The sequence below is a fragment of the Poecilia reticulata genome, chromosome 12 (genome assembly GCF_904066995.2).
Source record: "Poecilia reticulata chromosome 12, P_reticulata-male-v2, whole genome shotgun sequence".
NCBI lineage: Eukaryota > Metazoa > Chordata > Actinopteri > Cyprinodontiformes > Poeciliidae > Poecilia > Poecilia reticulata.
In genome coordinates, this window is record NC_088841.1 from 13750289 (window position 1) to 13777911 (window position 27623).

Here is a 27623-nt window from a genome sequence, read left to right on the forward strand (position 1 = left end):
CTTGGTTATGTCGTTCCATGTATGCTTTCCCTGCCAGCATCTTGCATCCTGTTGTTATGTGCTGGACTGTCTCAGGGGCCTCCTTGCACAACCTACACCTTGGGTCTTGTCTGGTGTGGTAGATCTGAGCTTCTATTGCTCTGGTGTTTAGGGCCTGTTCCTGGGGAGCCAGGATGAGAGCCTCTGTGCTGTCCTCGAGTCCAGCTTTCTCCAGCCATTGGTAGGTTTTCCTGACATCAGCCACTTCAGTTATTTGTCGGTGGTACATCCCATGTAGGGGCTTGTCCTTCCATGATGGTACTTCCAGCACCTTGTCTTCTGTTCCCCATTGCCTGAGACATTCGCTGAGCACATCGTCTGTTGAGGCTTTGTCCTTGATGTATTTTTGGATCTTGGATGTTTCATCCTGGACAGTGGCTCTCACACTCACTAGTCCTCTGCCTCCTTCCTTACGGCTCGTGTACAGTGTATATATATATATATATATATATATATATATATATATATATATATATATATATATATATATATATATATCAAACAATTTCAGATTCTTTTGGCCATATAGTCTCAATGTTGATGCAGCTGAAGCAGGAGCTGGAACAGAAATCTGGGTGGAACAATAGGAGGATGTAAAATGTAAACTTGGCTGTGTGAAGTTGTGCTTCGTTTCCAAGTTAAGGGTGGAAAAGAGGGAGTAACTACATCTTTTGGCTGTAAATGCAGATTACATTAGTGACTAGCACTTGCTTGTTGCTTTAAATTCTACAGTTACATGCTGTATTATAAAAGTGAAAGAGACCTCATTTGTAAGATTTGCTTTGTTCAACTCTCAGTGGTATAAGAAAGTGGAAGCAACTAGGAACCCAGCCATTAAGTGACATGCCTTGTATGTATGAAGTGTAGATATTTTAAAATCTTATTATGTGAATCAAAAGTCAACTTTAGACATGGCTGATATAAGCAATATAAAAAGGGAAACATTTGGTAGCTTCTGCATTTATGTGTTATGATGAAATATGATGGAGCTCAAGCAAAGGTTGGAAAAAGAAAACCAAAACAACAATCAGTATGAGAGCTGCAAAGGGTGAAATAACTTTGTCATGCATTTTAACAATTAATTTGCATTCAATATAATGTATGTAAAGTGTAAATGCATATAGGTAGAGCTATAACAATCTTCCTCCTTCCTTTTCAGCGTCCAGATAAAAAAAAAAAAAAGAGAGAGAACGCGGCTCAAAAGCAATAGGAATCTGTCCAGAAACCTTCTGCTAATAAACAGTTCACTTACAGATTTATAATCTTTGATTTCACGGCATTCTGATGCACATTCCTGCCTGAATGGTGAAGCTCTGTCTGACTACATCATCTCTTCTGGACCTCTTATGTTACACTGCCCTCCAAAAATGTGCCATCACTATTTGTATGTGCATCACTAAAAATAGTGATTTACATGTAAACCAAAAACATTACATTTAGTACAGTCAGAGACATTTGTTGTCAATAGCTCTTTTGGTGAGTAGATGTTACATTTCCTGCTCTGAACATTTGTCGGGTCCCTACGGTAAATATTTACTCGCTAGTCAGTTAGCATTTTCTCTGGATGTATCCAATCCGGCTGCCTTCTGCAAAAAACTGACCTCTCAAGACCTTTTATCCCAAACAAGTTAATTAACACACACTCAACATATTTACCTGCAATAATATCAACTAATTCATGTCAATTCAGAAAGGTCCAACTATTTGTGGGATCTATTATCCTTAAACGGCTGCAAAACACTTCAAAACAACTCGCTGGTGTTTCATTTGATTTTCCTTGAACCTCTTGACTAATTCAGTCAGTAAAAAAAAAAAACTAACTATTTTTAGATGTGATCACATGCCCAGGCCGATGTGAGGTACGAGTTTCTAAACTGATATCAACAAGTACAGGCACCAGTGCGTACTGCATCCATTTAGCTAAAATTAGACAATTATGAGTATTGAAGCTTGGGGAATGGAGAGAGCTGATTAATAAGTTTGTCCTGGAAGGGTCTGCTCAGGGAGAAGCACAGGCACCAACAGATGACGTGATAGAACCAACGTGAAGATTTTTGGAATCAGGCCGAAAAAACTATGTTTAGGTTCCCGTGAGTGTTTATTCTGCTTATCGCAATTTGGTGTTTAGAAGAGGTCATAGTGACAGAAGGCAACCTCTTCTCTGAAGGTACATTATTCCAAACACGATGTTCTGAGCTCATTTCCGTGTACTCGGCTTTCACGTATGTTTGTGTTCTAAAATATTTAGAAGTGATGCAGGTCCAGATGTTGCTCAGGCCTTTTTTATTAGTATTTGACTACTGCGCAAAAGCCAAACAAGTTGGTACAAAAATTAATCATTCACCCGAGCCCAAACAAAATACCAATAAAACTACTATTTGCAAGAGCATATATTGTTCTGTTTTTTTCCTTCTTCTTTTGGTCTTTGAATCAAATGGACTTTTTGGATTTTGCTCGAAGTAAATAAGGTGAGTAGTAGTTTGTGGCACATTACACGACCAAAGACACGTTTTTATTAGGTTCCTCCATAACTTACCCAGATCAAATTAACAAACTAATAAGTTAATTCAGTTTTATTCCTCCACTGGGCAAGGCATTTAACTCAAACCTGCATGTCAAAGTATAAATATCTGTGTGATTTGGTGGAAAGTAATTAAAATGGTCAGTGGGATGAAGTTGAAAATGAGAATGAATAATAACGCAGTCCAGATTCCACTGAAAAACTTAAACTTGAATTAAAATTTGAATTTAAGCCCATTCTAAAGAAATGGAACAGATGAAATTTGCCGTCAGCTTCCAATTGAAATATTGAATTGACAGAAAATTTGTTGGGTGAAACTGACTGAGCTTTTTTAATGCTTTGGCATTACCCAACTCTTGCCTCTACTATGTGTGAAGATTGATATCAGTAGTGAGCCAAACTACCTATAACCAAACCTTGCTTCTTAAGGCACATTTAACTACAAATTGAAAACCAGGTCACTTAAAAATTGCATAAATATTACCGTTTCTCAATTTTCCCTAATGCTTCATAAACTAACTACTGACGCAGTTTTCATTTTACTCTTTAGTTATAGCTTTGTATTGGCTAGTAGTCTCTTTCTTTTCAAAACAAAATATGTGCACATATGTGCACAGGATCCCTTTTATTATGCAAAAATAACTTTTAATCACTAAATTACAAACAAAAAGGAGAAGGGATGCCTGCAACAAAAATAAAACATAGCAACAAATGTTGCTTGTGCAATCCAAAAAGTCGAGCATTTGTGAAATTCCCAACAAACAAATTTTACAATTGGGAGCTATTCACTCAGTTTATCGTGCAAGAAAGAAGGTTGAAGCTTATATTAATCCAGTTTTAAGCAACCGAGTCTGACCAACACTTTTAGCAAACCCTGTTTTTAATTTGAACATATTCCAACCAATTTCCATCTCACCCTGCCTGACTCAGCTTATGATCGGCACATCCTGAAAATCCAAGCATCCGTAAACATATTAAAATCGTTTCCTGCAAACCGCTGCAAAGAGCGCTGATATTTACTCCATCTTCAAACAAGCATTATGACCTCATGAACAAAATATTTGGCTTGTGAAAAACACAGTAAATAGACCAAACAAGCACTATATTTCTCATCAAGTGATATAAAGCATGACTTTTCAAAGTGAATTTAAAATGAAAATGAACTCATGGTAGTAGTTTAGAGTAGCTTGCAAAAGCATCCATACCCGTTGAACTTTGCCACATTTTATCAGATTATAACCCCAAATTTTTATATATGTGACAGACAACAGGAAGTAGTAAATAATTGTGAATGATTGTAAATGATTTTCAAACTAACTTGCAAACAAAAATCTGAAAGGTGTGATGTGCATAAGACCTAAAACATATTACAAAAAACACACCGGAGTACAACCAGTTCTGATCATTAGTCATCAATTAGTAAGCACAGCTGCCTGTGTAACTGATTCAAAGTATTAATAATATACATCGCCATGCATTGACCCTCCCCGCAGTGGAATATGATGATGGCATAATCATGCTGTGTAAATGGTTTCTTCAGAAGTGACAGGGAAACTGCATCATTAGGAAGAGGGACTAAATAGGAGGTATCACAAGAAAATCTCTTGTAGTCAGAGAAACGATGGTTAGAATCACAGGCATATCCATTTGCTAGGATGGCCTAATCAAACTTCAGATCTAAATCAAATTGTCTGTGAGACTTTACTCCTAATGTTCACCGACACTCCACATCCAGCCAGATGGAGCTTATCCTTTTTGTAAAGAAAAATTAGCAAAAACTTGAGTGTATAGACGTGGAAGACATATTTGGAGCTTACATTGAGTTTAGAAAATTCTGACCTAATTTGTCCTTCTTTCCCTGGCAGCAGCGCCGTTAAACATTATCTAACAAATATTCTGAGTTGGCTAAGGAGACAATTTATTCTTCAGCGTCTCCTTGAATGTCGTTGGCCCTACTTGCATTGTTGATGGCCCATAGGGGAAAAAAATCCAGTGAGAGGAAAAAGTGCAGAGCGGAAAGAAAGACAGGAGCAGAGCTGGTGCCGATTAAGGGCCAAGTAAACACTGCCTGGCAGGAGAAAACAGAGGTGACACAAAGAGCTTCAGATAGTGAAGTGGTGGGACACCAAAGCAATTCTCGCAGGTTCCTCTGCAATTCTCAGAATAGCCACGATTCCCCCATATTAAAGTTATGAGCCAAATGCGTCAGGTTGAACACAAAGTAAATCAATGAAACAATTTCGATTATTTAGTGATGAAAGGAACTGCACTGAATCTGAAACCAAAGTCAAACAAAGTCATTTCAGTGCTAAAAAGAAAAGGTGAAAGTGACTAGCTATAAAAACCAAAATAACTCTTGAAACTCATTCCAAAGAACCTTTCAAAACAACAGATTTTTATTGGAGGTTAGATTATGTGCAAGCATCTGGCCATAATCATTAGAATAGTTACATTATTAGTACTATATGTTGCAAATATTTTATTTTAAAGGTCATCTGTCTTTAAGTCTTTTGAACCAGTAAAATGCTGAAAGCCAATGAGATTAAAGTCCATGTTTGAAGCATACATTTAATTTCCAAACAAATCAGTCCAAAGGTGAAATAATAAACTTCTCGTCCTCTGGGGACGAACAGAAATCCACAACCCATTCTGCTTCTCAAAATGTTGCAATATTTACAATATTAAAAGTGTTGGTGGAGGGTTTAAGGATCCTTTCAAATAGTGGAAACAAACCCCTCAAAGGAAATGTGTCCATGACGCCAATAGGTAGTAAAATTACCCTCGAATCTGCCAAGACAAACAGGCTCCAGCTCCGTCTGCTGCATTCCTCTGCTGCAGAGTGCACTCACAGCCATTTAAGGCTGTCGAGTGTGCTGACAGACTGATGGAGGGAGAAGCAGATAAGGAGGAGCAGCACTTGTGATTTTGTTTGGCGACAAAATGTGCTCTCGATTACCTCTGTAACAAGTTTGTCATTAAGTCCGGTGAATGTCAACAGAATCTTGATGTGATTGTCCTCCTGATCTTACTTCCATTCGCTCTTCGTCTGTCAACGCTCTTCGTGTGTGTACGTACTCTCTGTCTGCAGTGGAGCAGAGCAAGATGATTTGTGTGCGCTACAGTAAATGCGAGAGAAATGTAAAAGTGTGTGTCAAAACACTTTTCAGCTAACAAGTGAGCCATGGGAAGAAGGATGTTTCAGTTTAAGTTCTGCACAACTGATGAAAACAGCACAGTGCTGCTGGTCGATAGGGATGCGATGCTCCCCTCTGCTGGTCAACTTTAGGAACTGCTGCCAGCAAAAGAGAATTACTGCTACACAAACGAGAATCAATATTAAGTTTCTCAATACATGAGTGCTCTTTAGCTGTGGCTTCCTACTCCTGCTGTAACCATTGACTATATCACTAATTATAATCATAATTGTGGTTGTATATGTATGCAAACACAAACAACTTTTCATCAGTTGGAATTGCTTGATTTAGTATATTGTTTTTTATACAAGATATGCATTTTATTAAAATCCAGTCTTTAATTGTGCATGTGTTAACGTGTCAGAGAGTGTTGAAGATAAAGCTTATTGGTAAAAAAGTGGACATAAATATTGAGCTTAAAACTTTACACACTTGTTTTGGATAAGAAAAGTAGATTCAACTTTAATTGCATATAGGAAAATGTTAGTATTTACATTGTATCATCAAAGCTATCTTTGCAAATCTCATGGGGCACTGCTCAATCTCTTATCAGAAATGGAAAGAAGATGGCACCTACAGCAAAGCTACCAAGACATGGGTGGGGGAGGAGTGGCAGAGATGAGAAGAGTTCCCATAATCTAACAATCTGGGTAAGGAGACATCCATGGTAGCTCTGGACGACCCGTTGAAAACCTACTGACACAACAACAAATAGTCCTCCCCAACTTAGGGGACACAGCAAACACATAGATGTAGTTGATCTGTACACATTTTTTAGCCCATCTGTGGTAGAAAACTAGCACTGCACATGGCTCTAAACAGACAATTTCTATAATGAAACATTGTTAGCGGCATCGCGATGGTGTCGAGTTGCTCATCTTCTGTAGGGACGAGAAAGCTAGTCAGAGTTTATGGAAAAACTAACAACTCATGCCGACCGTAATGGATGTTATTGGTAAAAAGAAAATGCAGAAAGCTGCACACTAAATCTCCTCACTTCACATCTATGCACTGCTTTGTGTTGGTCTATCACATAAAATTCTCCAAAAGTATGCAAGTTTGTGATTGGGTATGAATGCTTTTGCATAGCACTGAAAATTGTGCTACACTGTCAATATGCTTGGTAGAAATTTGAAAGCATCATAAGATTCCTCTTGTGTACTTTCTCATGTTCGCCACTTGATGTCATCCTTTTTACACAGACAGCAGGCTGTATAATGTGTCAAGGAAATGTAGTTAAGGGAAAGTAACACTTTTAATAAAACAGTTAAAAATCATATTCTAAAAAGTAATATAAACCAGCCTTTATATGCATGTGTATGCATGTGTTGCTGGGTTTTATGTTTGTTTTGTGGTAATCTCATTCAGACTCAACTTGCTTACCTTCCTCCCAGAGAAAAGCATGCATAGCTGGTGCATGGAGCCCCCGTTCTTCATCAGTTCCTTCTTTAAGGTTTTGGGTGAAGGAAGCGTCCAGCCACCCTTTGGGTGCACACCCCCCGCCTCCAGACAGTTGATGGCATTGTCAGAGGTGAAGCAAGGCGTGCGGGGTTCCTGCAGGAGGCTGCCTTCACTGTGCGTGCGCCGCCGCAGGGAGTTTTGCACGCTGAGCCGCCCTCCGCCGTGCTTCTCACACGTGGCGCCCTCCACCATGCTCCGGCGCTTGCTGTCAGTTCGCTGTAAGTAAGCGTCATCGCTGTCGTCTTCGTCATCCTCCTCTGACTCTTCCTCCTCATCCTCGTCGTATTCTTCTTCGTCTGTGTTGGGGGAGGAGAGGGCGTCGGCGCTGAAGGAGCGATCGAGACGCAGCTCGGGGATGACAAATGAGGAGGATGAGGAGGAAGGAGGAGCATTAGTGTCAGGAGGCTCGGAGACATTGTCTTCGTCTGTGTTTGACACAATGAGGTTTAAGTTGGCCTCTTCTTCATATCTATGTTCTTCCTCTGCATCTTCATCTTTCTCCCCTTCCTGACTCCTTTTGCTGTTCCCCTCCTCCAACGCCTCCTCTTCTTCCGCTGCCTTCTCCTCCACATCTTTACTCTCTTTCCATATGTCCATCTCGTGCCCGTCTATGCTCTTTGAGTCTTCGCCTTCTGTGGAAGGAGGTGGTGTGGGAGGCACCTTATGTCGGTCCCCCAATCCCAACAGACCTCCGAGGGGCATGTAGACTTCATCCAAAGGTGTGAGTGGCTCTGAGGGATGAGGACTTCCGAGCGTCGCAGGCTCCGAGGGGCTGGAGGGATACAGGCTGCTGTCCTCACCTTCAGGGCTGTGCGTCGGCATGTGGAGGCCCACACTTTCCCTGTCTCCTTCTACGCCACCCAGCTCACAAGAAGAGGCATCCACCTTAGGCTCCAACATCTACAAAAGACAAAGAAGAAAAAAAACACAGGAGGAGGAAAGATGGTTAGATTTTGCTTGAAAGAGCAGCAGAATACAAACTGCAAATTGTCTTTTACAACCGGTTCATTCTCCAGCATTACATGTTTGTGTTGACCCCCGTCTGCTATGAGATGCAACATTGAGGGAACAGTATGCAATATTAACGTCTTTTTAAAAGGTCAAAGTGTCAGTTTAAGCTATGGCAGTCCTGTCGTTGACCTCAGTGTTTTGACTGGAAGGGACAGAGAAACAGATCCCAAATACAACCACAGAATCAGTGGGAGGATAAAAGAAAAACTGATCAAATCTGGCAGTCGAGCTTCCAAGGTGTCATAAAACCATAGTCTGGGTAAAAACCAGTCTGGGTAAAAAATGCCTGACACATCTTTTCATTAATGCAGACAGGAACTTCATATTGTCATTTACTAGTCTTCTCTTCATTGCTGCTACAAACTTCAAGAGTCTTTGCAGTGGTCTTTTCAAACTAAGCTGCTAATAAGGATTTCAGGACCCCTAATGATAGAAAAGAAGAAGTTTCTCCCTTCACTACCTTGTCTTCTTCCTCACTGATTTCTTTGCTGAATAATATTTGTCAATATAAAATACTTCCTTTCCCCAGTTTAGCATGGAAAGTTATATTTTCTGCTTTCTGCTTCACCTCCTTCTCAAAATCTGCCGGTTTAAAATGCATCTTTAACCTCCTCCTGTTTCCACATTCAAGCTCACTGAGCCCTGTGGGTGGATCATTACAAATTCATTTTGAGTGGGCCAGTACCAGATCAGAACCACAGAATTTGCTTGCAAATATGACAAAAGGTTGCAAGAGGTTTAAACAAGTCACACTGTTTATGGAAATTAGAAGTCACAATTTGGGTTTTAGTTTAATCGTTCACTGCGGATTAACGAGAAACTTCTGGCTTCTGAATGTTTTTTTTGGACAGTAATAACAGCACAGTTGCAATTTCTTTATTTGGCCAAACAATCGTAGCTTTTGACACCATTTAGAAAATATTGAAGTTTTTTAAATGGACATGACCAATGAAACAGCACTGCGACCTCTCACAGTTCTAGAAATTTTAAAATACACATGAGAGTGAATATAATTTTATAATTGGTGGTTTTTGGGTGACTGTTTTGGTCACCTTGTTAAAAATCAGACACACCTGGTTTGTCCAAGCAGAAACTAATAAATGGACTAAAATTATATATATTTTTTAAGTCATATCAAACCATTGTAAGTACTTTAACTCTAAAGTTACTGTAATTTATATTGATCATACATCCATCCACACATGCTCTTACATTATTAACACAGTTATACTGCAACCTGGAAGGCTTCTTTAAAGTTTATTGTTTTTGTCCTCAAATCAAAGCTGCAACCAAAGTCATGGCCTTCCATTTGCCAGAGGACCGCTCGGACTATTAAACCACAGCAACCCCAAAACACACAACTGGTGTAGAAATGGAGAAATCATATCAAGATTAAGGTCCCGGAATGAACTCTTTGAAGTCCCAACATTCGCTCTATTAAAAATTTATTGACTGTGCTTAAAAGCTGAGTCAATGCTGGGAAACAAACCACTAAAATGAACTAAACCAATTCTGCTGACCAGAGTGTTTACACATCCAGCCAGAACTCTACCAGAACTATATTGATAGCTACCAACAGAACAAACCAAGTGCATCTTGCTGAAGAGCATTTTTCCAAGCATTAGTGGGCATGCATGTACTTTGGAGTCATAAGTGGACAGAAGAAAATCCACAACAAATTCAAGCTTGTGGAGCTTAATCTTTATTGGGTTTCACTGCAAGTTTATGTCACATAATCATCCCATCCTGGAACAAAACACCAAACAGGATGATAACCAAGCCAGCAATGTCTGAAAGTAAACTTCTGACTGGAGCTTTAGGCATTGAATTACATAAAAAAGGCTTAAAACTGTATGAAAACATTAGCCATCAACCCGAAGTAGAGTTTTACCGACACTGTTTGTGGATCAAAACCAAGGATTGTTTTCCACATATAACAGGACTGTAATCAAACAAATTACAACCCCCTGTACAATTTTAAACTCTTCAGCCAAGTATGTCAAATCAATTCTGTATATTGAGGTTAGCTCTCAATATTGTGAAGGGCTTCATTGTGATGTACGACTAAACCCATGATGTCGATCTGCAGTCACAAGATACTGTTATGTTTCAACCAGAAATGACGTCGTCTTCTCTCAGATATGTAGATATTCTAAAGATAGAAACAAGTTATATAAACTATACTTAAAACCTCCAAAGAGTTCAATAATAATCAATAAAAAACATTACTTTAAACTATTATCTAATTTCTCAGAACACTGTATAAAAGTTTGACATAAAAATCATTAAAAATAAAATTCTGTTTCTTCTATTCAATTGTACAAAAAAACAAGAGTAAAATTGTATAATACTTGTGAGTAAAAAAGTGTTCTCGGTCCATTTAAAAACTCTTTGTTTAAATGGTTCCAAAAATCTATAAACATATTTGTTTATATTCAGACAACACAGATATTATATTAGTTGTGCATGTGTTTATTGTCAGCTACCTATGACTGAAAGGATTTGCCTCGTCAGCCAACCACAAGATTTAATCCTTTTATGTCGATTTGAACACGGAGAGGTTTAAGAAACCTACACCGACTCTGACTACAAGCTTTGAATAAGTGGGTACTTTGATCCTCAAGGGTTCTTTCTCGCTTCGTCTGACTGTGACCTTCATGGATGCAGTTAAGGGGGATTAGAGTATCTGGGTTGTTTCTTGATGACGGCTTAGCATAAACTAGAATATTTTGGAGAGGAGTGAAGTAGAAAAGTGCTAGCTGACTTGTTATTCAAGTATGTGGTATAATCAGAATCTGAGTGCATTGAGGAGACTGTGCCCCAGAATTATTTGCAGACATATTTTGCATTTGTTAAGCTCTCAATGGTTACAAAAAAGAAAGCTACGTGCAGCATCTGATTAATCTGGCCACTGAGGATATTGGTAATACGATACTGTGTTAAGATCAAGGAGGGTTTCGCTCGCTGATAAAAGAATTGCTCCATCTCACACACTTACAGGTGTATCTCGTATCTCAGGGGTACGGTGTAATTCTCTGCTGGTAATGGAACCAGAATCAGACACTGAAAAACAGGCACTGAGGTCTGTGATCCAGTTAACACTGTTTTTTTTTTTTTTTTGGTTTGACCTCCTTTCTATTCTTTCCCGTAATATTCTATCAAAGTGTTTTGTGATAAAAAAATAAAAAATAAAAAAAAAAAGTTCTTACTGCAAGCCTGAAAAGATTTAGTATAACGTGAAAGAAAGGCAGCCTTTGGAAAAATCTGGGGCCCCTTTATAGATTTTCTATCTTCTCTGGAATTAGTCAACCGGGGTGTATGTGAATCTTCTTGGACTAACTTCATCTCATGTCATTTCTTCATATGAATAAGTGCTGATGGATATAGGTATAACTGCTTATATGACTGTGTAGGGATGTAAATGCATGGAAAGCGAGAGGCATGAAAAGGGAGAAGGGTGAAGGTAAGACGGGAAGAACTGTATGATTTTTGTTTCCTTTTTTTTACTTTGCTTTCTTAAAAACTTTGTTAAATGGCATTATGTGAAGGATGTTTGAATTTACAGTGATTTGGGGAATTAAAACTGGTCTTTAAAAACAAAGTGAAGGGAAAAGAGAACAAATAAGACGTATGTAAGCATTGGAAAGGTTTTTTAACGAGCGACTGCTCGATCTCAATTCGGATCTGTGTGGAACTCTGTAAAGTAAGTATTTTTTTAGCAAGTAGATCTGGGATTACATTCATAACAGGCTGTGCAAAACTTTTAAACTACTCATTGTTTTTTTTTTTTTTACTTTGCTTTACAAGTCAAACATAAAGTGACTGGTCATAATTTTTGCACGATTTTGAAGGTCTTTCAAACAAATGAATGAGTCATCAGTAGACTCCTACAAAAATTGACGGAAATAATTTAGCAATTTAAAGAAGCTGTGTTGGAGCATGTACACATTTAAAACATAAAGAATGTTTTTATCAAACTCAAACTCAAATAGAGTTTGATATTAGCATTGAACTAAGTACAACTTTTATGGTTTTGGATTCTTCACATTTGTGTTCAAAAATAATAAAAAAGAAGTTAATGCTTATGTTCTTGTTGGTTTCTAGGTTAGACTCGGTTGAATTTAATTTACAAGCCTAACAAGCTACAAAATTACCTTTTATATGTTTGAATAAATGTGTATTCAGGATAATGAGAATAGAAAAAAGACAAAATTGTCTAAATTAAATCTATGGAATGTAAAAAGTCCTTTTGTTTCTGAATTATGACTTTTATATTCCATATTATAAAGTCCAAAGAACAAGACAGCGGACTCCATCAGTTTTTCAGTAGGTGGATTTAAATTGAAAATTTTTCCTGAGATTTTCATTATTTGACAGAAATCCTGTTCAAAATATACAAAGAAAACTTCAAAATATGGTATGTTCAGCATAACTTTAATAACCATAAGAATATCTTCAAACTAAAAAGAAAATGGTAAAGCCTTTGAGTGGTGCTTTGGTGCCTGGAAAATTCTGTTTTTGTTCTTTGTGAGCAGCTGGATTTTTCTGTTTTGCGATTTCACTGTGTCTAGCTTAAAGCAGCAAAAGTTTAGACTGCAAGCAAACTTTGTAGGCTTGAGTTGAGGAAAAGTTCACAGTTTGGTCCTCATTATTTGATAATCCAAAGAGTGCTTTTTAAAAATGGTGGAATTTGATGCCTGAGGTTGGAAGCTGAGCTTGTGAAAGACACGACAGACTTTCTCCTCCTTTGTTTAAGAGGTTCATATAGCTGCCTGAAGGGAATACAGGCTTCCCATTTTCCACTTCTGAGTGTTCTTAACCTTCCTGTGATCCCCCTTTAATGGTTCATAGTACTGGCACAAGCAGGACATTAAGACTTCTCAATTTTCCTCTGGGTACTTGGGAGGTATTTTTAGAAAGAAATGCACTTTTTGTGAAAGCAGGGAAGGAAATAAATTATAGTGAAGCCACTGTGTTTCCCCCATTTTATTCTCTCTTGTCCTTTTTTCATATATAGAGCATGTCTATATTTTATAGAGAGTCAGTGTTTTTGATTACCTCCTGAAGATCATCATATTTTCAGTACGTTGCTTTGCAACCATTGCTAATTTCGAAGTATCATGGGACGTTGTTATCGTGAGATCATGTGGGATTTTGCCTAAAGCAGCTGCAGCTTCTGGTTCTTTCTGGAGTTTGGTTAACCCATCTTACATACTCAGTCTCACACAACAGCTCTTCTCTATTAAGGTTATGGTCTAAGACACAACTGAGTCACCTGTCTTGTCAGATACACAATTCTTTCCGCATTCCTTGCACAAAATACGTACGTAAACAGAAACAAACAAAAAAAGCCACATGAGCTTCATTGTTCAAACTCACAATTATTCCTTATCCAAATATATAAAACAATAGCAAACAAACACAATTCAAAATGCTTTTCTTAAAAAAAAATTTAAAAAAAGAGTAGTTTTAAATGCAAAAGAAAACGAGCAAGCTAACGTGGAAACAGCCATCCGGGGTGCATCAGCTCTTTGCTTCTGAGCCTCCATTCATGCAAGCACATGTGTATTGTGCACGTGCATGTGCACAATACACGTTCTCGAATGCATCGCAAAGTCAGCAGTGATTCAACAGAGAAATGCCTCTCTCACTGACTCAATTAGGCAAGCAAACAAAACCTGAACTAAACAAGCAGGGAGAAGGAGATGCGGAGCGAGAGCCCGAATAGATGAAGGTGACAAAGTGGATAAGACAAGCAGAAGGGAGGAGGGAAGTCAGTGAATGGCAATGACACAGAAATGAGACGAGTAAGTGGGAGAGGAAGGGAGACGTTCGGAGTGGAGAGGTTCAGTGACTAAATTCTAATTAAAGCCACGCTACTTCCTCAGTAAAGCTGAAAAAAAAAAAAAAAAACATTTTGGCTTGGCGACTTTCTTTTCCCATTATGTGACATTGATGTATCGCATTAGAAATGGTATCACTGCTTGCATTAAGTGGTAGAAGGCAGCCAAGCTGGGTTCTCAGATTTGGCTCCTGTGAGTTATAAAGCCTCCTCACTGTGAGTTTAAATGTTATGAACAAACGTATCTAAAGCCAGCCAATCCAAAACATGTAGCCAAATGTTATGTATCAAAGTTGTTGGTGAGGATCCAAATGGCAACTGAATGAAAACACACAGGATCTAACAAATGTTCACAAATCATTGAAAAAAATTGAATATATTTAGGATATTAACCAAAGCCTTTAGCACACTCTGCTCCTGTTGATCCAAAAGGAGAATCTTCATGCATTTCGGAAATTAAAATGTTTCTCCTAAATATAAGGTAAAATAAAAATAGCATTTCCCCCATCTACCCAGACATTTCTAACTCCCACGTGTCATTAAAAAAAATCTCTCAAGAAAGAAAACAAGTTATAGCCTCTCTAACACCGCCCCTCACACATTTTTAGAGTGACCCCTATAGCCTTCAGCAGCAGCTGCTAGTCTTTTTAGCCATATTTTTATACACTGAACAAATAGCCGGGTTCAGTTTTGTTTCCTCAATTAGGCTTAGGTCTCGAGTTTGAGAGAAACAGATCAGAGGGGGGGAAAAAAACAAACGCAAACAAACTTTGAATTTATATGATCTGTATTTATATGTAGATCGGCACTGTCCCACTTTGTGAAAAACAATAATATTTTGAAAGTCAAATGTGTTGGGGAGGAAAAATAGCCCTATTTCGTGCAGTCTATCGCCCAGGGATAATCATGTGACCTCGTGTGTCCCCATAGTTACCACGGCAACAAGAAACCCATCCCAAGGGGAGCAGCTGCACCGTGCATTTTCCAAAAGCTAAAGGTAGGTCTTATATAACTTCCCAGGTCAGTATATCTTACCCCTAAACCCTTCACGCTCACCAGAAACAAGGTGCCATCTTTATCTTTCCTTCTATACTTTAATTTGCTGCATCATTTCTGTTTTTAAGAAAGCAATTAAACTGACAAGATCCCTTGCACAAGTCTACTTTGCCTATCTGTGGCAGCTGATGGTTTAATGAATTCAACGTAATGCTAAATTCACCTTTCCCATTCACCACATTAAGACCAACTCATTTCAATTAGACAAGCTGTCAGAAATCTTGAGCGCCGGCATAGAAGAGCACATAAATTCTCCTCCTCCTCGCTCCTTCCTGTCAATATATCCTCTCTCTTCCACTCACAGACTCTGAATCTGTATAACAGCAGTTTGGCTGAATGTCTGAGTGATGCAACGTTTGACTCGCCTTTACCCTGTTCAATACCTTCCTTTACTCACTGAGTGATCCCATTGATTTCTTTAAAGGATGTGTAAGGTTAGACAAATTTGGAGAGTACATCCTGTTTACATAGCCCAGAGGGCAAACTTAAAACAAACATGTCAATACAAAAAAAAGAGAGCAAGAACAAGTTTAATCTTTTTTTTCCCACTGTGTGTTATCTTGTTCCAAATACTCAGTGAATCATCATGACTGCATCTGTGAAAACAAGTGTATAGGAAACACAGAATATTATATTTTTACTTTATTTTCTGATTGTTGTCATTTATCTGTTTTTATATTTATGCTTACTCTAGTTAAACCAGTCGATGCTTTGAAAAGAGAGAAAACATTTTTAATGTGAGCCGCAGACCTCCATGTAAATATTTTGTCACAGACATCATTTTTCAGGCGTTGAGAAAAACAGAACGCGGCCTAAAAGTGTTTTCCTACATTTCTGCCTGAAAAAATGTATTTTTAAAAACAGGTCAACCCCATATAAATAACGCATATGAATAAAGAACCAGACTTATGAACCTACCCTCATACGAATAAGAGAAAAGGTTGGATTTTTCTCAACAAAATTGTGAAAGATGAGAGACAATTCGTGATGCAGCTGGTTTGGTCTTATTGCACCCATGTTTCAGTGAAACCTGTGTCATATCACCCCTGTGGGAAAACGGTTTCCTGTCCCATTTACAAAAATCCTAGTGGATTTCAAACATTTTAAAAACACATTAAAAGGAAGTATTCCTCCACTAAGTGGCCATCTTGTTTTCCAATTCATAAGTCCCAAGGTTTCTGTAATCTATTAGTTATGAGACTAGTTTCCAACTTTATTAGCACTGATCTCTCACCTAAGAAGTATCTGCATCAAGTTTGGTGTAGATTGCAAGTCGATGATGTAACCCCACTGCAAGTTCGGTTGTCCTCTGTTGAACTTCAATTTTGTTTCTTCTCCACCTTACTTTCCTCTGCACGAGATTTATTAAATAGCATGCTGTAAATGAACAATTCAAAGTCCCCTATTAAGAAAAGTAAGTATCCAAAATGGCTTACAATCTGGAAGAATCGCATCGTTTCATATTTTCTGTACAATGCATTGCAAAGGCAAAATAAGACCCCGATTACAAACCCATTCCAGGTCACTTTCTGGCTTCCGCCTTGAAGATACTACACTTAGATCTATATCACAAGGATTTAATTTTTCAACCAAAGTATATCAAATTTAAAAACCAGGATAAAGTCATTTATCAAATAAAGTTATTTCATTATTAGGGGAAATCTAATTTAGAAAGCCACCAAAAATATTCTGTTAGAGGCAGGATTCAGACGATAAATGACTCAGCACAGGGTGCCTGTTCAGACCAAACACAAAAATATTCAAGCAGATATCAGTCCGCACTTGGAGGCTTCAATCCCGTGCAGGGTTCCCCCCAGAAAACTTGCTAACCCCGGTGGTCGGGGTGCCAGGGCGACCCACCATGTTCAAAAGATGTTAAATAGACAGGAAATGTAAAAATATTACTGCGTAATTATATACAGGAAAACATCACCATAACCCACAACTAGTCTTAAAAACAACTAATCAAAAAATACAATTAAAATGAATATCAATTATTTGCACTTCTCTCCCAGATTTCACCAAATTTAACACAGAAGCTGTAAGCTGTACTGACGGTTTTAGCAGCAAGAGGGGCCCCTAAGTCAAATTCTGCTCCAGGCCTCATACAGTCTTGGACGGGCCTTGCATGATGAGGTAATCCGCTGCACTGCGCAGAGATGCGCAGCAAACGGGAGATTTAATTCAATGCTACTACTAATGCGGCTTTAGTAGCTCTTTCATTTCGTGTCTGTTGAGTTTTTAACAAGGGAACACACAAACCATTTTGGTTGGTCCAGTTAATGGGACAAATTTGTCAGATCTCCGCGCAGCCGCGCGCATTAACTCTAGTTGACTAAGTGGACAAAGCATTTGGTATGATTTGATGCATCATGTAACCGGAAAAATTCTACTACTACTAATAAAATAATATAAAACCAGCGTGATGCGTGACTGCGAAGCGGCGAGCGCGAAAGCTTCTCACCGGGCTGAATCATGATGAGGTTAGCGCTGGTTCGTTAATCACTAACGCTCCGACCAACCGGGAACACAGACATAAACTTTATGAGCGCAAACAGAGCTGGGCTGGACAGCGTGTTGAACTGGAAAAGCCGCACAAAATTCTTTGTCCACAAATATAAATCATTCTCACCGCTCGCTCAACGCACCTCGACTACAAGTTCTTCCTGCGGTTCTCGTAGAGCTGCGCAGTCAGAGCTAACGCGGTGGGGTTTAAACTCCTACTTTGATCAAAAACTCTGGGGAAAAAAACATAATTACTCACAGGGGGTTGATATAAATATCCATACAGGTCAGCTTGTGTACAGTTTGAGTGAAAGGAGGCGCGGGGTCCGCGCTGAGGTAAACTTAATCCAGCTACTGCAGCGCGCAGAGGCGCCAGAGGTGTGATTGGTCAGCGCGCTGCCGGCTTTAAATGCATAAACTATAAACCTATCTTCTATAAACATATCTTTCAGAAATGATTCTGCTCCGCCAGTGAAACGCTTAGAGCAATAGAGACGCTTGCAATACGGCTAAAAAAAAAAAAAATGTTTTTTTTTTGTTTTTTTTTTAAACAAGATATGCTTAGCCTGGCGGCAGAGCTAGCAAAGCATGGCGGGCCGCCAGGCCTATAATACACTGGCGGAAACCCTGCCGTGGATAATTGTCGTTAGGGACTTCTTCAGGGATGCAAAGCTGCTGGTTTTTTTTTCTCAAGAGTGATGGCAAAACTTGTTTGTGTGCTTTATTTTCCACCAAATATAGTCACGCACACAAGTTGTTTATTTGCCTTAAGTGATATCACATGTTCCAATCTACATCACAGGTTTGTTGCATAAACACACACAATCTCAGATGCTCACAATCCATTTTCCGCAATCCTCCGATCACATGTTCGGCTCAACATGGGGCTGTTCCGCACACTGCGTCTTGTAATATCTAACAAGATATTATTCCAGATGTGCGCCGCTATCTGCAAAGCATTATGTTTGTCTGACTGTGTTGTCTAAATATATATTAAAAATGTTGTCACATGTCCTACTCAGAACAATGGGCAATCTGAAGGTATAGGAGCCACAACCGCTTGCCGTTATTGCCAAAGGCCTTTTCAATGGCTTGAACAAAGAGATGATCAATCCCTAAATAGCCTTATTATATGCACTGCAATGCGCCAGACTCTTTTGCCGATGATTTCACTGAGTGGAGACGGGTGAGGTAGTGATAGTTATTTATTAACCATTGTGATGTGACCAAAAGAGAGGAAGAAAAAAAAACATGAAAAAGGAGAACAAGGAGCAAGTAAGGAAGGGTGAGTGTGTAAAAGGTGTTGTAAATCATAAAAGGGAACATTGAATCATAAAAGCCCAATATACTACTAATGCCTGAAAAAGATTACTGACCTATTTAATCTTTTTTTTTTCTTCTTTTTTTACAATCAGTAGTTGTAAATTGCCCCATTAATTTTTAACTTTGTGAAGCAGCAAAGTAAAAAACATTTTTGTCCCAACAGTAAAATTCTGAACACATATTTTAGGTGCATCTTGTTAAATGTAAAAAAAAAAAAAAAAAAAAGAATCTCTTGCATTTTACTCAATAGTTTCCAGCTTTGCTGTGTTGCAGTACAACCAAATATTTAACAGAAATACTTTAGACTGACTTCAGATTTGGAGATGTTGGTTAATTATTGGGAAGTCTACCCTCATAAATCTCGCATGTTCATGAAACATGAAAAGCAGAACCTTGGCTTATCTTTGTTTTTCTTAGAATAGATAGTGAAGTGGAAGTTTGGGGCTGGATTGACTGAATCTAAATCCACTTCCTAAAACAAGTTTACTCAACTTTTTAATATTAGTATTCATTCACTGTTTATAAAGAAACTGACAAGTGTTTCAATTAACTAATACATAAATTAATTCAATATTTAGAGAAACAGAAAGCTACATTAAAAACTAGAGTAAGACGGTGCCAACTTAAATTGTGAAATTGATCAAAATTATTTAAAATATGCCTTGATTTCATATGCAGTGACCTGCTATGTCACAGAAGATTTTACCTTAACAACTGTTCTTTTTGAGCTTCTGAAGCTCCCACTCATAATTTTAAAAATGTTTGTTGTTGACACTGTAATGCTTAAGCTAGTATTTTATGTGTACAATTCAGTGAAGAAAGACCAGTTGGTCTAAAAGCGAAAGAAAAAGTCAGATTACATTTTGCAAATGAACATAAGGACCCTCATTCTTATAGGCACATGCAACAGTGTAATAAAACAAAAATTCAAGTGTTCAGTCATTGAGGGGAAAAAAATGTGGGAAGCTTGCAAAACTTAAACACCACCCCAAATGTGAAAGTATGGTGGGCGCAATGTGTTGTGTGTATATTTGCTAAAGGCGGAAGTGCTGTGTTTCACATAATAGGCAATGTGATTTTGTGGATAATTTCAAGCAACGTCTTAAGACATCGCCCAGGAAGTTAAAAGCATGTGCACACATAGGGCTACCAAATGGACAAAGAACCTAAAGATACAAACAAATTTGTTGCAAAATGAGATTTGAACAGTAAAGCCAGTTTTTGTTTTGGAGAAGCCATCGCAGAATCTCAATCTTATAGAAGTCTGACCAGCTGCCTAAAAAGGCAACTAAAAGCCAGACTTGGTACAGACCAGCTCTGCATGGACGAATGAGACTGAATCTCAGCAAAATATTGTCACCCAAGTCATACAGTTGAAAAGAAATCCTACCAAATATTCAAACGTTGTCAAATGTACGTAACCCTCTGAATTCAAAAAAACTAGTAAAAATGACCCAAATAAATTTTTCATAATATTCTGGAACTGATAATTCTAACAGAAAAAGGAGACATTATTAAATAATAACTCTAAAACAAATTTACTTTGTCTTACTCTAAGACAAATTTAGAGTCTCTATTTTTTGAGACAAAAAATAGTTTTTTGTCTCAAAAAACTGCTATTTTTGAGACAAAAATAGCAGTTTTGCTATTTTTGTCTCAAGTTATTTATTTATTCACAGATAACTTTTATACATGTCTGGAGACAAGAATACTGACAATGTAATTTATATTTTCAAAGCGCTCAAATCCTTATGTTGAATGCATCACACTTTTCTGTACAATATAAAAGTTGTGTTTTTAATTATGATGGATGGGTCCTGAGCAGACAATGCAAGACGCATAAAATAGAAATAATATTAATAATAAAAAATATGCTGTCGCATTTAGTAGTGTGTCTCTTGTATCATCATTTCATATTTGATTTATTGTGGTTTATTAAAATATGCAGATAAGGATAAATGTCCTATTTACCTACCTGGCTTTATTAGTTTCTGGTCTTCACTATTTAATGTTTCTATTGTTCTGGTTTTATTTGAGTTTAATAATAATAATAATAATAATAATACTATCCATACATATAGTATTGTTCTATTCATAAACCACAACTTGTAACATACTTCGCTATGTTGTTAAACGTAAAATGAAATGGCATGCGAAGCACTGTGGAAAAACCCTTAAAGCAAATGTCATGCTTTCAAAGCTTCTAAAAACTGATTTTAACAGCAATAACCTTAAGCAGCTGCGTTTCATATGAGGTCACATGTTTCTCACATTGCTGCAACGTAGCCAACAAGCTCATTTCGTTTGGGTCATTGTTTTATAGTAGGACTAAAATATGTCCAAGCTTCAGTTATTAGATAGAGTAACATATATTTACCTCAAAATAGTTCATTGTTAACTCAATGAATGCTAGGTGTCCCACCCATATCCTTGTGCTTTAAAATGAGCACAGTTCACCCATTTCACTTTGTGCTTGATCGTTAATAATGGTGCTGGGACTCGCTGATGACCAGTTAATCCAGTAAATATGAGTAGCGCAATCTGACAACTGTTGCTAAGACTCATACAAGGGGTTTTCATCTTTTAACATAAACCTTAAAAAATAAAAATGTTCTAATAAAAAGTTTTAATGGCATACAAGTATGTGTAAGATATGTATGCGTACGTAAACAATGCTCAAACATCGTCTTTGTACTCAAATATTGTCTTTATACTCTTACTGTCATAAGCAATAAGATCTAACCGGGGTTTCAAATTACTTTCTAAATGCTGAAACCATTCATAGCATAAGCATTGCTACCAACATGGAACTCAAATGTAGTAAGTAACACTTAGGAGTTTCTCAAAAGGAAGTACTTCAATTTTACTTCATTGTGCAATTCCAGTGTTGCTTAATCTGACACTTTATTATGTTGACGCTTTGTCTGCACTGCTGAAGAATCACTTTCCTTGACATATTAAATACATGCTTTAGAAACATAAAAAGACTTGATGTTTAGCAAGATATGCCTCACATTTACTCAAAAACTGCATTATGTGTGTTATACAGTATGCATTATGTGTTATACAGTATTATGTGTTATACACATATAACACATATATGTTATAACACATATTATGTGTTATATGTGTTATACACATATAACACATAATACTGCATTATGTTTTATACAGTATGTGACAAAATAATAGTAAAAGAAAACTGTGTGGCAATAGCTTTGCTTTCCCATAATGACATTTACCTGCAACAAACTGAGTAATTGAAGGTTTGGTTAACTCTTGGGTCAGTCATACATCATGATGTTGTACCAGGTACTTGGTACTTTAATTCAACTCAACATGTCTTATCCACACAACAAAGTTGATATGGCAAGCTAAATATATTGAGTGGAATAGTGTAGCCCATTTCTAGTCTCTGTTCTGCATATTTATGTGCTAAAGAACAGGGAGAGCTTCTCAGAACAAGCAAAGCACTGTCCATGATAAGCAGGGAGGGCAGGAGGATGAGTCTAGTTTGCAAAGCCATTATTGGTGGAAGCTGCGAGTTCAAAGAGAAAATGTCACTGACGTAACTTGCCCCATGATGCTAAACAGCTGAAGACAGTATGACCACTGAGGAAGACGAGAAAAGGCCTTAACAGAAAAAGACATGAGAGCATAAATGAGTTTGAACAGTCACCTTTAGAGGACCCGTTTTCAAATGTGGTGGCAAAAAGCGAAACGTAATGAATATCAAAGCAAAGGCTAAGATTTTGTTGATGTAAAGGTAAGTATCTGGAAAATAAACGATGCTCCTGGCGTGATGTTTTGCGTACTGTGGGTATGTGCATATATGTTCTATTGTTTCTCCTGTTCGTTGTGAGCGTTTGTCTGAGTGACAAACACGGCCTTGTTTTGTGTGTGACTCCGTTTCCTGGGTTATAACAAACATCTCATTTGTTCAAGCTGAGACTGCGGAGCCAGCTGATAATTCCCAATCATGTTTGTCTGCATGTGTACGCAGCATCCTGGGATAGACAGATGTTTACTGGTGATTATGAATAACTGTAGGACTCTTGTGGTTACATCCAGCCATGATGTTCTAGATTTAACACCCTCCAACACACAAAAAAATTGATGTTACTGATTTTACTGCTGCATATTAACAGTCACATTACACATCTTGCATCTAATTCTCCTCAACTTGTTTTTTTTATCCATTGTGAGAAGAGAATTACCCAACAATTCTCCTAATGAGGAGAAGCAAAAAGCAATTTTCTCTGTGTGCTTCCTGTTGTTTTCCCCCTGTGGTCCCCCACTTTGCTCCCTCCTCTTGTTTGTATCACTTTCAGCCCGACTCTAACATGGTTTAGAGTATGTCCTTTTAATGGCCATCTTCCAACATCTTCTTTTCACACTATGGCTTCCCAGCTATATGACAAAGTCACTTGTACTGCTGGGACAAAGCCAACAAGTAGCACTAAAATTAAAAGGACCAAACAGAGAGCTGAGAGAGAAAAACTCTTGTTTATGCACCGTGAGGTAGTATCAAAAGGACAATCACATTAAAGAGAGACAATAAAGCTGCAGAACAAAGAAGAATTGGAGGAAAAAGGAGAGAAAATAACGGTTAAAAGGCAGGTAAAAGAAGGTTGAATGAATAAAGTGGACAATTCAGGAGTATATGCTCTTCATCTGGGATGGTCATAAGTTTGTCTCATGATAATTTGGCGTTTATGACTTTTTGCTATCTTTTCTCTCATCTCATGGTCTTCTCTCCTTCTCTCCATAGTGAAACCCTGTACTTGTCTCCCAGCTTTACAACAATGTCAAAAATAACAGTTTAAATCGCTGACTAATCATTTACATGAAATTGCTCCTCACAGACCACATATGATGCCATGAGAACAGAGGAAAAATAAAGCAAGATTGCAGAAACCCTACCTGGCAAGACGAAGCAGTTCTAGGTTACAATCCGCTAAAGACAGATAGAGGCTCTCCACACATCCCCATTAAAGTGGCCTACTTCCGCTGTCAAACTGGTGTGTGGCTGTGTCTGTGGCTGACCAGCTGAGCTGGTGTGTGATTCTGTCAGTGTGGGCTAGGCCAACTGAACTGTGCAAATCTACAGAGTCTGAGAGAGACGGAGAGAGAGAGAAAGAGACAGAGAGAGAGAAAATGCCCAAGAGACAAAGTAGGTAGGCTCCCAAGCTGCACAAACAAGTGGGAAGGAAAGGAGAGTGGGGAGGAGACAGAGATAATGAGAAGAGGCTAACGAATGGAGAAAGAGAGAAATATGGCTGTCCACAGAACAGAGTGACTGCTCCGTGATGCCCTCTGTGATTGCACGTGTGTATCTGCAAATATTGTTCAGCATGTGTGTGCCCATATTGCGTCCATTTGTGCCTCTACACCACTATGCAAAGACATTAAGGCACTACAGTATGGTCCCACAGGATGCACAAAGAACACAATGGACACATAACTGCTGTAAACACACACACGCACATACAGGGAGGAAAAACACATACATCAACTCAGTGCACATAATGCAGCTACTGTTAAAGAATCACCATGTATGAAGCTGGACTGATGTCATATTTTAAAGAGTTTGCATCTGGAGGGGAAACATTCAGTTTCTGTGCAGCAGCTGTTGAGCTCGCAGCCCTAAAAGGCAGTTTATTATAAGGTTGGCTGCAAATGCAAAGAACATGGTTGGCTACACGTTCTTAAACTCTCTTTCTGTACAAATTGCTGGTACTGTAGAGCATTTTCTAAATCTAAATATGGCTTTGTTTTCTGCTTTGAGCAAAATAATATAATGTAGAACAACCCCGTCATAGAGCAGCATCTGAAATCTGCATGTGGTCAAAACCAAATGTCTGACTTGTATGGTGACTTGCATTTTTTTCCTCACAATACAAATGTCACTAAAGCATTTATGCTACAAAGTTGTTGCTGATAACCTTTTGTTTCTCAATACTCATATTTGTTTCCTAGTCTGAACTCTGAGGCTTTATAAATATAGATATGTTTGTGCTCTGTAAGTGCTCAGAGTCAAAGCCTGCCAAATTTCCAGACTTGGATGACATGAACGGAACTTCTGTAAATGAACACTCTCGATATAGAAGAGGACTGGAAGGATTTTATGGAGGTTGAAATGTGTAATTTATGGCTGCACATTTGTTTCTGTCTGCAACCGTCTATCAAGCAGACTGAAGGTTTTTAGGTACTCAACTAAAGCAGATAGGCTTGTATGCAATGCTTTAATAGCCTCGTGTGATGATTCTTAATGCTATTTTGATTAAATTGAAAACTGACCAACAATAGCAGCAATATACATTATAGTTAGCATTAGTTTATTTCTTTTCTTACAAAAAAATGCAAAATCATGCCAGCAAACTAATATCTACCAAATTTTTGACATCTGCATTGTTTGAATGGATTTGTTGTTCTTTCACATGTAAAATTATGTTTGTAACACTGGAAATGCATATTACAGTGGATTTCAAAGTGGAGGTAGGGACCCCATGGGGGTCACAATTCAATAAGCATAGAGTCTTGAGGAAACCAAAGTCAATTATGAAACAAATACATTTTTTACGAGCATATTAATGCTATCAATCTTACAAGACTAAAAAGCAACACTCAAATATAAATGCAATATACTAGTAGCTCTTTGTATGTCCTTAACTTGTAACTACTGTTAGCATACCAAACTGATGTCATTGACTCTGCTTTCAGTTCTTGAGCTAAATATTTGTTTCTAAGCCAAAGTTATACAGAGTTTAACATTTTTTTTAAATATAAGAATTCAAATATTTAAGAAAATGGTGATAAGCAAAACATCTACAATGAAATGTCACTGATTTCCAGCTTCTAAAGTGATTTTCTACTTTATATTAGACATAATAAAACATGTTGGTACTGTGCCTTCTACCTCAAAGCAATGTTGATCTTTTTGGGGTGGCACAGAGAATCTGTAAAATCTGTGGAATGGGATAAAGTAAGTGTAATGTCAAGTTGGTATGCAGTCTCAAAGACTGGGAGCTCAATATACCGTCATAAAAACTCAGATCTGGTCATCAATTTAAGAAATATTTGATTAATTTAATTCCAGAGAGGTTGTGTCCATTGATTAGTGAAAAAGGCATAAATACTTGAAACATTCATTTTTTAATAAACTAATAAATTGACTCCCCTTTCACACTGTTGACCTTAATATAGTTTAAGAAATGCATGAACTTTGTTTATGATAAAACAATCATTTTAAATGGCATTTTAAATCTAAATCTGGTAGGAGTATGAACAATTCTCAGATTAACAGTGCATTCAGTATCAACAACAATAGTTTCAAAGGAAATTAAATTAAAAATAAGCCTCATAGAAACTGGTGATTCAGTCTTCAAAAAACGTAACTTGAGCGGCCAACTCTAGCTCACCGCATTTATGCTTTTATTCATTCTCCAGTCCCTGAAACGGTTATCTCAATAAACAATAACAGAGATTGACATTGAAGAGAAGAATACACACTTACAGACTCACACACTGCCCTGGTTAGAAGCTGTCAATCACGGAGGAAATCCAAAAGCTTTAACATGGACTACAAAGCAAGACAAAGGCACACAAGTACACATTTCTTTAAAATCACAACTGTGCAACTTCCTGCGCTAAAAGTCGATTTTAAGCCTTTCTAGCTGTGGAACATCAATAACTTGAATCAGTCAAAATCTGAACAACATTAGAGCAGAAACAGGAATCTGAATAAAACAAGCCCAAACGAACCACATGCCTTAAATCTAATCACCACGTCAAAGCGCCACAAGTCTCTGAATGAGCTCCGAGTGAGAAACCTGAAGAGGTTTGTATACGTTACCTTAGACACTGGCATCTGGACAGGTAGCGCTGTTGCTCGTCTGAATGAGTGTATAAAGTGTGTTGTTGTTGCTGCTGCTGTGTGTCCCAGTGTATGACGGCAGAGTTCATCCACAAACACTGTCAGCAGCCGCACAAGTAGATGCGGACTACTTATCCTGAGATTTTTTTTCTATATTTCTGTGTTCCTCAAAACAATTTCAGTGCCGCTTTTCTCCTCCTTGCTTCTTGTCTGTGTCTTTGCTGCAGTCCCGGCTTCTGCCCCAGCTCGGTGATAACGTGCATGCCAACGTGTGTGCAAAAGACAGCGAGAAGGGAAAAGGTGGGCGTAAGGAGGGGGGCTAAAAGAGGGTTTTGGAGAAAAAAAAAAAGACAGATGGAATCAGAGGGAGTGACGGAGTTGTGAGCATGAAAAGGAGGAGTTGTGAAAATGTGATGTATTAAAAACCTTTAGTAGAGGGTGGGGGGGGGGCTGATGGAAAAAGATCAAATACAACTAACTCTGCAGAGACCAAAGCAGCCTGTGTCCTTCATTCCCTCCCTCCCCTCTTTCTCCCATTCTATCGCTTCCCCCTTTCTTCCCCAACTCGCTATTTTTAGAACTTGCTTGGCCGTGAATCAAAGCCTCAATTTAAAACCTGTAAAGGAGCAGAATGGTTAGGGCCGTGTCTTTTGCTTCTAATGAGACACACACACACACACACGCACACGCACATGCACACACACACACATACACAAACTAACCTGCTCTCTTTCACTGACCGTGTGCCTGCTTTGCACCTAAAGGGAGTCATGCAAGCTATTCATCAGTCCTTAC

At 38.2% G+C, this 27623-nt stretch overlaps 1 protein-coding gene across 8 annotated transcripts in view; it reads right to left on the reverse strand.

Moving 5' to 3' along the window:
- rgs3a (regulator of G protein signaling 3a) overlaps positions 1–27623 on the reverse strand; it is a 142223-nt gene that overhangs the window by 25551 nt on the left and 89049 nt on the right. For 6 of the 8 annotated variants that reach the window (XM_008424364.3, XM_081613060.1, XM_008424367.3 and 3 more), the window contains one exon: positions 7138–8115. In XM_008424364.3, the coding sequence (XP_008422586.1) occupies positions 7138–8115 (978 nt within the window). Of the gene's footprint in view, positions 1–7137; positions 8116–23875; positions 24043–26807; positions 27136–27623 lie in introns of those variants that run through there. The other 2 variants (XM_008424370.3, XM_008424372.3) reach the window with 2 other exon arrangements.